The sequence below is a fragment of the Protobothrops mucrosquamatus genome, unplaced genomic scaffold, assembly GCF_001527695.2.
Source record: "Protobothrops mucrosquamatus isolate PMUCROS unplaced genomic scaffold, P.Mucros_1.0 scaffold1386, whole genome shotgun sequence".
NCBI lineage: Eukaryota > Metazoa > Chordata > Lepidosauria > Squamata > Viperidae > Protobothrops > Protobothrops mucrosquamatus.
Genome location: NW_015387573.1, coordinates 43,436 through 57,126, shown reverse-complemented (window position 1 = coordinate 57,126; position 13,691 = coordinate 43,436). Strand labels below are relative to the sequence as shown.

The window sequence follows — 13,691 nt, the reverse complement described above, 5'->3', positions numbered from 1 at the left end:
GAATTGAAGTCCATGAGTCATAAAAGAGCCGAGGTTGCCTACCCCTGGACTAGACATTCCCAAGTCCCTCAACCATTGGATTTAGCCTCCAGGCACCTAATCATCTTTGTTGCTCTTCTCTGCACTCTTATTTATTTGCCCATAGAAAAATAAATATTGTTATACAAAAAAGAAAGAAAAAGAAATGTTGTTTATCAGCAAACGGTAAGCAATGTGCTCCAAGGAGACAAAGTACATGGATGAGTAAGCCTAGTCGTGGATGAAGTATAGATTATTTTCCAAGAGGGCAAATACAGTTTTGCAGTGAAATGGGAGGAGAAGTTTTGTAGAGCCAAAAAATACAGATCCAATAAACCTCAAAGGAAAACAACATCGACTACACGAGAGCTTTGTGTGTTTGTGTATGTGTGCGAAGCCAGAGAAATAACTGTTTTCTCTCACTTTCAGGACTGTTCTAGGACATGGTGTCTTGTGCCTAAGGATATTTGGTCATGTATTATTATTATCCTTCTCATCTTTACTATTACCTACTCCTATTGGTACCTTATGATTATATCACTTTGTTGTTTATATGTACACTAAGAGCTTGTGCATCGGAGATAAATTTCCTGTGTGAGGGTGGAGGTTCGTTCTCCAAGCTTGTGGGTTGGTTTCCAAACATTTTGTTACCAGGCTAGGTAACGTCGCAAGCCCCCACACACGCACAACTAGCACTTCACCTCCCAATGACCCTCACCTGACATACTCTCCATCACAAGGCCCATCACAAGATTCTCACTGGTGACCCACACCTGACCCATCACAAGACCCTCACTTGACATACGCACCCCTGACCCATCACGAGATCCATCACAAGACTCATCACAAGACCCTGTCCTGGGGTTACCCTCACCTGACGTGACCTCACCATCACAGGACCTACTGACCAGATGAAGCCCTTGTAAGCAGAAGGAAACTGACACTGACATCCCCTAAATTCTGCTGAAGATGTTACCTTGCCTGGTAACAAACATTTGGAAACCAACCCACAAGCTTGGACAATGAACCTACACCCTCATCCTACACCTGATCTACAGATATTTGCCACTATCACAAATTCCTTGTGTGTCCAATCACTCTTGGCCAATATTCTATTCTATTCTATTCCATTCCATTCCATTCCATTCCATTCCATTCTATTCCTTTCCATTCCATTCCATTCCATTCCATTCCATTCCATTCCATTCTATTCTATTCTATTCTATTCCTATTCTATTCCTATTCTATTCCTATTCTATTCTATCCCTATATTCTATTCTATATCTATATCTATTCTATTCTATTCTATCCCTATATTCTATCCTATATCTATATCTATATCTATATCTATATCTATATCTATATCTATATCTATATCTATATCTATATCTATATCTATATCTAATCTAAATCTAAATCTAAATCTAAATCTAAATCTAAATCTAAATCTATCTATTCTATTCTATTCTATTCTATTCTATTCTATTCTATTCTATTCTATTCTATTCTATTCTATTCTAATTCTACCCTACCCTACCCTACCTTACCCTACCCTACCCTACCCTACCCTACCCTACCCTACCCTACCCTACCGTACCCTATCCTACCCTACCCTATCCTATCCTATCCTATCCTATCCTAGTTTCTACAGTTCATGTCTTCTTCTGGAGCCTTCTGAAAATTGATCTTCTGCCAGGAGAATCCACTTGACCGTTTCCCCATCTCCGCAACAACTATACTCCAAGTCGCTTCTTCACTCAAGCCCTGTGATTTTAACAGGTATTTGAGCAAGCCCGATGCTACTTTGCAGAGCCCAGAATCAAATTCAGGGAAAGGAAGAAAAGCTTTGCAGAAACACAAGCTCTTGGCACTCAGGCTTATAAATAATATCTAAAAGACTCTTGCAGAGGTGTGTAACTCTCTAATTGACATTTGTTTTGGAAACTGTAGGTTGACCCACCCAAAAAAAACACCTGTCTTGATGTTCTGTCAAAGAGCTGTGTGATGTCCTTGACAAAATCTGGACTTCGTCCCCTTAACCTTCAGGTGATTAATGTTAAGGAGCTGTTTTCTTACAATCTACACAGGAAGCTTTGTTGAAAGGTAGTGTGTAGAAAAAAAAGGCAAAGGTGTGAAGTGGAATTAAGAGGACAATTATTTCCCTTTTCAGGGACCTCTTTGTGGACCAAGATTACAATTGCTCCCTACAGACAATCTCCTCAGGGCAAAGCAGCACGGAATTTTGTTTTGTCTGCCCTGAATATTGTGTCAATCAGCTCGTTGGGTGAGTCAAGCACCTGCAGCTTAAAATTACTTGGAGTTTGTTTTCTGTTGATCTACTACAGGAACTCCATCTTCTGGTGGAGGACTAGAAAGCCAAGTAGAATGAAATGCAAGCTAAAATGGTTAGATGATTCCTGGAACAAAGCAAAGTTATCCCAGTAATCGGGACTAACGGTAGAGATGCTGGAGAGCTTAAGTCGATTTTTCCGTAGCATTTTTCTTTTCAGCCATCTCCACAAAATTGTCCAGGGAGATAAACTGTATATTATTTCACGGCTACCAGCTACCAACTGCGGTTCCAAAAGTTATTCCCGTGCCATACAGTACATCAGTAATAAATGTAAAAAAAAAATATCAAGCAATATCAAGGTAAGAATCTGCCATTTTCATCTTTTTTTCTATGTTACAGATTTCAACGTCTCTGCTGTTGCATTGTTGATATGCGTATCACATATGTGAGTTCATGTGTGCACTTTTGCTTCCAGATTTCTTGTCCTCTGATTTCCTGAACAATTTTTTTGAGGAGAAGGTGGATCAACATCGTGCCTGACAAAATAAATGTTTAGCAGGGATGTCCAGTCTGGCCAAGTCTCCCCCCACCCCACCCCGCATTTTGGCCAATTTACATCTCCATTTTTTTTTCCTTGGGTCAGCTGGATTTTGAGATCTGCATACACAACACTGCTAACCACGGCTGAGGAGATTGGCTCACGATTATCCCAAAACCGTTGGGATAAGAGCCCTGGTGGCACAGTGAAGGCAGTATTGCAGGCTAACTCACTGCCCACTCCAGGGGTTCAATCCTGACGGACTCAAGGCTGACGCAGCCTTCCACCATCCTTCTGAGGTCAGTAAAATGAGGACCCAGATCAGTGATGGCAAACCTTTTAGAGACTGAGTGCCCAAACCGCAACCCAAAACCCACTTACTTATTGCAAAGTACCAGGGCCCCGTCAGCATTGTGGTGCCCTCATGGAGGAGCAGGGAGGCGCCTCTGAGTGCCGCCTCTGGCAGGCAAAAAACGGGGGGGCCCCCGCAAAAATGGGCCACCGTGCTGCAAGGCGCAAAAACGGCTGTGCCGTGGGGTGCAGATACAAGGTGCTGCACCATACAAGAACGGGGCAGGGCTACTGAGTATCACGCAGGCACTAGCTGCGCCCCATTTGCAGCATGTGTGTGCTCACGGCCCCGTGCACGCATGCATGCATGTAAAATGCTTCCCCCTCCCTTTTCTTCCAGTCCACCAATCGACAATGGTTGGTGACCTCTGCTCTACCACCTCTACTCGAGCTTGCTTCACCTCCTTTGTGCTGGGCGGGGCTCCTGCTCCAAATGGCAGTGGTGGCCTGATACACCTGCTGCTGGCGGCAGTGGCGCGTGTGCCAACAGAGAGGGCACTGAGTGCCGCCTCTGGCACGCCTGCCATAGGTTCGCCACCACTGACCCAGATTGTTGGGGGCAATATGCTGACTCTGTAAACCGCTTAGAGAGGGCTGTAAAGCACCGTGAAGCAGTGTATTATATTAAGTGCTCTTGCTATTAAACTGCCTGTCTCTTGTCCCAGCACTGACTGGTGATCCATTACAACAGGGGTAGTGAACCTTGGCTCTTTTATGACTCGTGGACTTCAACTCCCAGAATTCCTGAGCCAGCTGTGCTGGCTCAGAAATTCTGGGAATTGAAGTCCACGAGTCATAAAAGAGCCAAGGTTGACTACCCCTGCATTACAACTATATACATTATGTCTGGATCAGAGATGACTAATGATTGAGAGCAGCTTAATGCTCTATATATGATTTCAGGAAGCCTTATTTCATTGAAAGCATTTATCTCTTGCTACCCCCTGCAAGTGGACTACATACGACAAACCTTCCTAGACTTGAACGTCCCTCCCGAGACTATCCTGTTGCTTTCTTGGCCACAATCCAGAAATATCTGGCCATCCTCTTTACACTAGGAAGAAAAGCATGCATAAAGACACAGGATGAAACCTAGAAGAGTAACACATCTTTGTCTTCTCAGGCTACATCTGTTTGTTTGGTTGTTGTTGGGTTGGGTTTTTTTGGAGATGTTCTTTCACCACGGCCAACTTGCCGTGGGACAACTCGGCGCAGGGATAAGAGTTACACTAATATCAAAGAAATAGTAGAAGAGAATCGTGAAAGAAAGGGTGCAAAAGGAGGAACAAAGTGAAATGTGAATGACAAAAAGTGAAATAATTACTGATTTTAAAATGAAGTTGAATTGTTGAATTGTCCCACGGCAAGTTGGCCGTGATGAGTTGGCTGCGGTGAATTGTCCCATTCCAGCTCCAGGGGCTCTTTTGGTGGACAATAAGGGAAAAAAAGGCCCTGGCCTCTCTTGGCTACAATAGGTCACAGACCTGCACAGAACGCAGTTGTTAGCTCCCCATAGCTACCGTTCTGTTTGGAGGTTTGCATATTTTCAGACTGTTTATCCCCTCCTTGCAAACAGAGCCCACGGTTGCAGCTAAGTTTAGCATCAGGTGGAAAATATTGTCAGCGGATGCCCACCCCCCTTTTCTGTCCTAGCAGAATAAACAGATTGAGCCATCATTGCCCAAAGTTTATTTCCCAAGACCTGATGGCAAAGAGGGGGGGGGGGGCGTTAAACCCCCTCCCCCACTCAGGAGAAAAACTACCCTCATTTCAGACTTTCTGCTTTCATAGTTGAGAGGAGTTTTCAGAAGTCACTTTCTCCCAAAGCTGTTTCCCTTAGGAATAAAAAGAGACAGAGCTCTAGGGACACAGAAGGCCTGTACAATGCCAACTTATGAATAAATACAGACTGAGGATCGCAGTAGGCTGAGATATTAAGGTGGCATCTTCCTCTGGCGGTACACTCATTATTCCATATGCCACCTTGCAAACACTTCTTGCCTACTAGATCAGTGGTTCTCAACCTGTGGGTCGGGACCCCATTTGGGGTCGATCGACCATTTCATGGGGGTCGCCAAGCAAGGCTGTCCGCCATTTTTTTTGTCCGCCATTTTTTCCCCCAAAAGGCCGCCCACGGAATGGAGGGAACCCGACCCGGTCGACCACCAGCCGGACGAGGCAGAGACGGCGAACGGTCGATGCCCTCGGCCGGCACAGGGGGCGGAACCACGCATGCGCGGCGCTCCCGGGCAGGGAAAGTCCTCGACTTACGACCGGTTGGGTAGTCCTCGACTTACGACCGGTTTAGTCCTCGACTTACAACCGGTTTAGTCCTCGACTTATGACCGGTTTAGTCCTCGACTTACGACCGGTTGGGGTCGCGGCATTAAAAAGGTTGAGAACCACTGTACTAGATGAAGGAGGAAGGCTTTTATACTCCACTAATTGAAATATTTTTGTCCAGTATCCAGCTAAGGGGACCGTGTTGTTCCTCCATATCAACTTCCTTGTTAGCAGCCTCCAGCTTTATAAAATCATCAAGCAGACTGGACAGGAGCATTGGGGATGGTCAGTTTACACGTCTCTTAACCTAGGGGAGCACATCCCTAGAGTGAGGCGAGCCTCCCGCAGATTCCAGGGTAGTCCTTCCCCCCCCTTCCAAAAGTGACCATTGAATTGTAACTGCACACCAAACCAAGGTCATTTAAACCACATTTGGCTTAATGGGTGAATCCAGTCACAGGATTAAGGCATTCAGATCCTGGGCAAACCCACTCTCCTTCAGCTCCACTTAATAAACGGGTTGGGGCAGGAGAAGAAGCAACGGATGGAAACTCACCAAGGAGGGAAGCAACCTAGAACTAAGGAGGAACTTCCTGACAGTTAGAACAATTAACCAGTGGAACGACTTGCCTCTAGAAGCGGTGGGTGCTCCAACACTGGAAGTTTTTAAGAAGAGACTGGACAGCCATTTGTCTGAAAGGGTATAGGGTCTCCTGCCTGAGCAGGGGGTTGGACTAGATGACCTCCAATGTCCCTTCCAACTCTGTTATTTTAATCTATTCTAAAGGATGCATATGGCAGCGCAGAACAAAGTTTTAGCAGTGGGTTTTGATTTGCACCAGAGACCCGGAAACATGGGGAGAAAACAGGGCTTTCAAGCATCTCGTGTGAAAACTCATATGTTGTGTTGTGTTTGCTTAGAAAGAGCCCTCTCCCCTCCCTCAAGCTAGAGAGTGAAAAAAGGAGGAGCTGGAAATCTCAGCCAGCTGCTCTCAGCCCAGCTCACAAGCTTTCTCGGCAGCATTGCTGGAAGCAGCTTAGAGCAGCCCTCTCTCTATCTCCAAGGCTTGATGAACAGAGAGACTCCAGTTGATGGATCTTGGCAACAACCAGGGGAAAGCAAGTCTTCAAGATGCCTAGAGTCGACGACCCTTGAAAACTTACTTTACGAAGATGACTAGTAGTGGTACCTCTTCTGGAAAGTTCTGCCTCGGTCGTATATCTTGGGTAGTCTAGAGGTAGGTCCCCCCACCCACCCCCTCTTCGAACCTAGTTGTTGAAGGTGGTAAACATCCGCTTTGTATGTCCAGGTAACAAAAGGACCTTTGTAGGGGGTTTGTGGGGCCACCTCCCCTGAAGAGAGCCCCCATGGAGGAGGCAGCCACCAATGTCACCTTTTGCACCACTGATATGGTTTTCAAGCAAGCCAATGCTTCTACTTGTTGGCCAAGCATGACGGGAGCTGGACCAGAGACAGTGATTATCCCCGTGCTGTTTGGACTGATCTTTCTACTGGGGATGGTGGGGAACACACTGGTGCTGGTGGTGCTTGGCCGTCTCCCACCAGGGGGACGCCCATCCCGCAGTGCCACCAACATTTTCATCCTCAACTTGAGCATTGCGGACTTCTCCTTCCTTCTCTTCTGTGTCCCATTCCAGGCCACCATTTACTCCCTGCCAGAGTGGATCTTTGGAGCCTTTTTCTGTAAGTGGGTGCACTATCTCGTCATGGCCACCATGCTTGTCAGCATCTTCACCTTGGTGGCCATGTCAGTGGACCGGTACATTGCTGTGGTGCACGCCAAGCGCTCCCTGTGCATCCGGAGCAAACGTAATGCCACTCTTGGGGTGGGCGCCATCTGGTTCCTCTCTCTCCTCTTTGCCATCCCGGTGGCTGAGCACCAGGAACTTTTAAGCGGGCACCAGCAGGCACCCAACAGCTCCTTCTGCTGGGAGCACTGGCCTGGCAATCCCGGAGCCAAGCAGATGTACAAGGTGACCATCTTCGTGGTGGGTTATCTGCTACCTCTGGTGCTCATCACATGCTGCTACACCAAGGTGGGTACCAATGGGGCAAGAGGGGATGGAAATGGGAGGTAGGCATTTTCAAGTTGGCACAGCCAGGCTCTAAGCCAGCCCTGCTCAATTCCAGGAGTTCTTTGTTTGCTAGAGAAAGATTTGGAGCACAATGGTATACTTCTCCCAAGCATGCACATAAGATATTCTCTCGTCATTAATTGATCCCTGAGAGTCCATACATGACTTGAACTAAGGGGAAAGCAAGGATGAGTTAAATCCTCTGGTCATTTGACACAAGAAACCCACCCTCAAATCACTTTAGAATAGAATAGAATAGAATAGAATAGAATAGAATAGAATAGAATAGAATAGAATAGAATAGAATAGAATAATAGAGATGGAAGGGACATTGGAGGTCTTCTAGTCCAACCCCCTGCTCAGGCAGGAAGCCCTATACCATTTCAGGCAAATGGTTGTCCAATCTCTTCTTAAAAACCTCCAGTCTTGGAGCACCCACAACTTCTGAAGGCAAGCTATTCCACTGGTTAATTGTTCTCACTGTTAGGAAATTTCTTATTAGTTCTAGGTTGCTTCTCTCCTTGATTATTTTCCATCCGTTGCTTCTTGTCCTGCCTTCAGGTGCTTTGGACAATAGCTTGACTCCCTCTTCTCTGTGGCAACCCCTGAGATATTGGAACGGTGCTATCATATCATCCCTAGTCCATCTTTTCATTAAACTAGACATACCCAATTCCAGCAGCTGTTCTTTATATATTTTAGCCTCCAGCCCCCTGATAATCTTTCTTGCTCTTCTTTCACGTGGGGTCATACCTTAAGCTAAGCCAGATCATTACTCGTAACATTGGGCTTGAATTGAGTGCCTCTCAGCTCTTGTGGATTGTAAACTTATAGCTTAGTGTACTGTGTGGCCCCAGCCAAAGTGGATATTTCCAACTCTGTTTAAACTAAACTTGGGTATAGTATGATGTACAAATCTAATCATTAACACAGGCCATTCATCTATGCATATGAATGATAGATGACAGTCTAGGAGTTTCATATCCGCTGAATCTGGGAATTTCCACATGATATGAAATCTATTCTACCGCTGAGCTACACACTCACCTCATTCCACACTCTTGCTAGGTTTGTGCTGAAAACTAGACAAATTCAGAAGTCTAAACTGACCTTGCTAGAACAGATAGGCAGCTTCTGAATCTAAATTCCATCTTTCCTTTCCTAAATGTCTTCCCAGGATTTCACCACTATGATTCCTTCTTACATCTAGGCCCATACATACACACCGAAGTAACAGAGTTAGAGCCAGAAAGAGCAAAAGAGACCCCTTCTTAGTTTTAAGATCCAGAATCATATTATCCAAGAAACAATTTTTAGCGTTTAGAAACCTGGGGGAAAAGAAAATCTGAACATATCCGTATTCAGATGATAAGCAGATGATGGAGATAATGCTATTTGATCGTGTGATTATCGTTTGATGAAATGCAAACCCCTCCTTCTCATTTTACTCTAATTTCCTCTAATTGATTTTTTTCCCCTTCTTCTTGTGATCAAGGTTAATATTTAATTTGTGGAAATGGGTTGTTTTAGGCTCATACGGATGTTTGCTTGTCACGGTTCCAATTAGTTCTTGATAGAGGCCTCATTTTCTCTAAAAAGGGGAACTTATTTCTTTGCAAATGGTTGCAAGTTGTTTTCAGCCACCCTCAGAGGGAGTTTCTCTTCTTGATCCTTGCTCTTTCCCAGGCTAAGATGCCATGAATGTCTATTGGTATGAATCGTGTAGGAAAAGTGGCTACTTCCTTGCTTAAGAAATTTGTTAGTGCTAGAACAAGGGTCTTCAAACTTGGCCAGATATTCAGAATTCTGGGAGTTGAAGTCCACGAGTCTTAAAGTTGCTAAGTTTGGAAAGCAGTGCTAGAAGAAAGGAAAAGACATTAAACTTACTCCACTTTTCACTTACCTCCCTACCATGTCTGTTTTTTGACCTGGCCAAGTGTTGAAGAGCTGATACCAATCTTGAAAAGGTTCTTCACGTTTATCTTCTCTTAAACTAGCAGAATCAAGGTGGGGGTTGTTTTGACTTTCTTTCTCACCTTTGCTTCTCTCTCTGGACCATGGGATTGTTTCTCCAACTGTCTCCTTAATGCTTCTTTCATATTAAGGTTGTCTCCAATTCCTTTTGCAGTTGATGGCTTTCCTCCAGCTTCTCTTCCTGCCTCAGTCCTTCCTAATACTCAGGAAAATTTGCAGGGCAGACTATATAAGCATTGTCCTTCCCTCTTGGTGAAAGGTTGAATGTAAATCTAATAAGTAACACCCTATTCTATCAATCTTCTCCATAAGCCCAAGAGCACCTAACTACTACTTTATAAATCAATTTCGCTATCATCAGACTGTAAAGCCTGTTTCCAAAGTGTATTCAAACAATCAAATCTCTGAATGTAACACAGCACACACTGTTGTTAACTAGGTCAAAAGTCTTCTTTATGGGAGTTCCTGTCCACTTTCTCCAGGAAGTGCCCGGTATCCCCTTGTTCCAGGATGCCATTGGTCTTAAACTCCCATCAATTTTAACCTGTTGGTTTATCTGGATTATGGGGGCAGGGAAGCCTGCAAAGCTATCATATCAGTATTCCATTAATGGAACCTGCAGTTCACAAACCAAAAGGAAGGAAGGAAGGAAGGAAGGAAGGAAGGAAGGAAGGAAGGAAGGAAGGAAGGAAGGAAGGAAGGAAAGAATAAAGGGAGAGAGGGAAGGAGAAAGGAGATGGGAAGGAGAAGGAGACAGGCAGGCAGGCAGGAAGGAAAGAAAGAAGGAAAGAAGGAAGGAAAGAAGAGAGACGGGAAGGAAGGGAGGGAGGGAGGGAAGGAGGGAGGGAGGAAGGAAGGAAAGAATAAAGGGAGAGAGGGAGGGAGAAAGGAGATGGGAAGGAGAAGGGAGACAGGCAGGCAGGAAGGAAAGAAGGAAGGAAAGAAGAGAGAGGGAAAGGGAGGGAGGGAAGGAGGGAGGGAGGGAGGGAGGAAGGAAGAAAGAAAGGAAGGAAGGAAAGAAGGAAGGAAGGAAGGAAGGGAGGAAGGGAGGAAGGGAGGAAGGGAGGAAGGGAGAAAGAAAGGAGATGGGAAGGAGAAGGGAGCCAAGCAGACAGGAAGGAAGGAGGGAAGGAAAGAAAGAAGAGAGGAAGGGAGGGAAGGAGGGAAGGAGGAAGGGAGGAAGGAAGGAAGGAAGGAAGGAAGGGTTCCCTCCAACAGGAAACCAAGCTGGAAAACCTCCCCCCTTCCCCTCAAACAGAAAAAGTAAATCAGTTTTGGAGCATTCAACCACACGGCCACTGAGACAGAAATAAATCAGCTCAGTTTTCCAGTGGTCAAGACTTGTTAACACCAACACTCCTGATTTGGTAATAGCTGCAGTGATGTCAGATGCATCGTGATAACACTACATCAATCGTGTGGGTTATGTGTTTCCATAATGACATCATTTGTGTCATTTGCTTGATGACATCATGGCATATACGACATCATTCCTTTCCTCCTTGCTTTCCCAGACCAGGGTTGGCTCTGTATCTAAAGGAGAGGGATGGTTTGGTCTGAACCCTTCTTTAGCAGAGGGCCTTAAACTAAATGCAGTAAACTTCCAATTTCCTTCCAGCCTCAGTAGTAACTTAGGAATTCAAATGTTTTCCTTCTGCGTCACCGCTTTGAGTCAGCCCGCCAGCAAGGGAGATAATAAATGCTATCGTTAATAGATGCATTTTCTTTTAATTAACTGACATAAGTACTTTAGTCTCCGAGATCTAATGGTTAAGTACATTCATTGCTTGGTTACAGTAGTGCAGTAACTCTGTTTTCAAAAGGTTAATCTAAATTTCGTTAGAGAACAGGATACACTTTTTCTCCTCTTAATAGTTTACCGATTTTTTTTAAAAAAATGGATAAAATATTGCCTACAGAATTAGACAATCTTACGTAAATTACGAAAATAAATGCTCAACTGGTGTTTACAATAACAGAGAAAAAAAGTTGCATATAGCAAGGGCCACTGATGCTGCCGATGTCGGCCGTATTCCTATAATATACTTAACAAGATCAACGAGTAGTTAACTTAGAACAGAAACTATTTATTTATTATTGTGGTTTTTAGTATCGCCTGTTCACCGCCCTGAGTCCCGTAAGGGAAATAGGGCGGTATATAAATTTAATAAATAAAAATAAATAAATAAATTTAATAAATATATAAATTTAATAAATAAACGCAAGAAAAGCATCAAAAATTAGATTCTTAAATCTTACCCAGATCCAGGCTCAATCAGGCACATGTTTAAATTATTTTCATGTAGTCACCTAAATCGTTTCTCAAGTCACTTAGAGAACTTTCACACCAAAAACAGTACTGGGGTAAAAAGAAGGACATTGATAAGAACTCAGGCATAGGATTCTTGGACAAGGTTTCAAGACTTTTTCAGGATTTGAACATCTTTTAAATGTCTCGTCTTTCTGTTTTTTAAGATTACTTACTTTAAGTTCAACCACAGAGGCCATTTCAAGGGGCAGTGTTATCTCCATGCTGAAGTTTGGGAATAGCTTTTTTAAGACAGCATTGACACTGGACATTGACATAAACAAAAGCAAATTCTCCATGTGGAGTATTGCTAAAGGTATCATATCTAGGCTACAAAATCAAAGTTTTCTCTTTGCTGCTAGCTAGTGTGGGGTTTTGTCCTGTCCAGATAAGGTAGCACTGAAAAAGTAAGAAGCTTGCAAAACTAGATATTTGAGGCATGACATATCCATTCCAAAATAAGATGTAAAGATGTACAATTTTCCAGAAATGCTAAATCAACATTTAGAAAAACATAAAATTTGGGGAAACCAGTCATATATGCAATAGCTTGATGTTATGTCTGGAAGGAGAAAGCAATAGTATCCTTTTACAAGTCTACAATTTCAATATTATTTTTTTTTAAAAAAAGGAGCCATCCTTTTTCCATTCTACTGGTGACCTTGTGTAAAAAATAAATAACAGCTGAGCGTGGGTGAACAAGTCTGGAATTACAGCACACAGAAAATGATCATTTACACAGGAGAAAGAAGGTCCTACAGATCAACTATCTGGTGTTATGGACCATCAAGTCACCAATGTCTAAGAATTTTGAGCGGCACATTGAGAAATGTAATACCAAGCATTTGGGTAAAAAGAAGGACATTGATGAAAACTCATGCAAGATTTTAGGATTCTTGGACCCAGGAATCTTTCAGGATTTGAACATCTTTTAAATGTTTGGTCTTTCTGGTTTTTCGGATCATTTTAATTTAAGTCCAACAATGGGGCTCCTTGACTCCTATCAGCTGCATGGACAAGTCCCTGCAGTTGGCTTGGCAAGAGCTTGGAGGTGGTTCTATTCACTTCTTTGTTTATTTAATTTATATCCCACCATCGTTATTTTTATCAACAACTCAAGGCAGCGAACCTATCTAATACTCCTTCGTCCTCTGATTTTCCTCACAACAACCCTGCTTGTTGAGTTGGGCTGAGACAGAGAAAGAGAGTGATCCAAAATCAGCCAGCTGGCTTTCATGGCTAAGCTCTCATGAACTCACTTTCTCCTAGTGATTGGCCCAAGTCAATCAACCGGCTTTCAGGGCTAAGGCAGAACTGGAACATACCATCTCCTGGTTTCTTAGCTTGGTGCCTTCACCATTAGACCAAGCTGGCTTGCCTAGGACAGGGGTCCCCAACCCCCAATCCGTGGACCGGCACTGGTCCGCAGCTTGCCAAAAACTATGCAAACAAAGGAGGCCCCATCTGTGGGATGCAGGCAGCACATGAAACCATATACCCTCCGATCCGTGGAAAAACCACTGAACCGGTCCCTAGTGCCCAAAAGGTTGGGGCTAGGGCCAAGAAAGAGAGAGTGGCCCAAAGTCCCCAGCTGGCTTCTGGGCTTAAGCAGGGCTAACTCCTGTGGCCTCCTACGTTCTAATCCAGCACTTTTAACCCTTACACCAAGCTGGTTCTTGGCTGGTCCCCTAGCTAAGTAGCCTTTACGGCAGTGGTTCTCAACCTGTGGGTCAGGACCCCATTTGGGGCTGATCGACCATTTCATGGGGGTCGCCAAGCAAGGCTGTCCGCCATTTTTTTTGTCCACCATTTTTTTGTCCGCCATTTTC

At 44.3% G+C, this 13,691-nt stretch overlaps 1 protein-coding gene across 1 annotated transcript in view; it reads left to right on the top strand.

The window, feature by feature from the left end:
* Positions 1 to 6,935: 6,935 nt before the first annotated feature.
* LOC107292599 (galanin receptor type 1-like) overlaps positions 6,936 to 13,691 on the top strand; it is a 15,138-nt gene continuing 8,382 nt past the window's right edge. The window contains exon 1 of the mRNA XM_015821710.1: positions 6,936 to 7,541. Coding sequence (XP_015677196.1) covers positions 6,936 to 7,541 — 606 coding nt within the window. The remainder of the gene's footprint in view (positions 7,542 to 13,691) is intronic.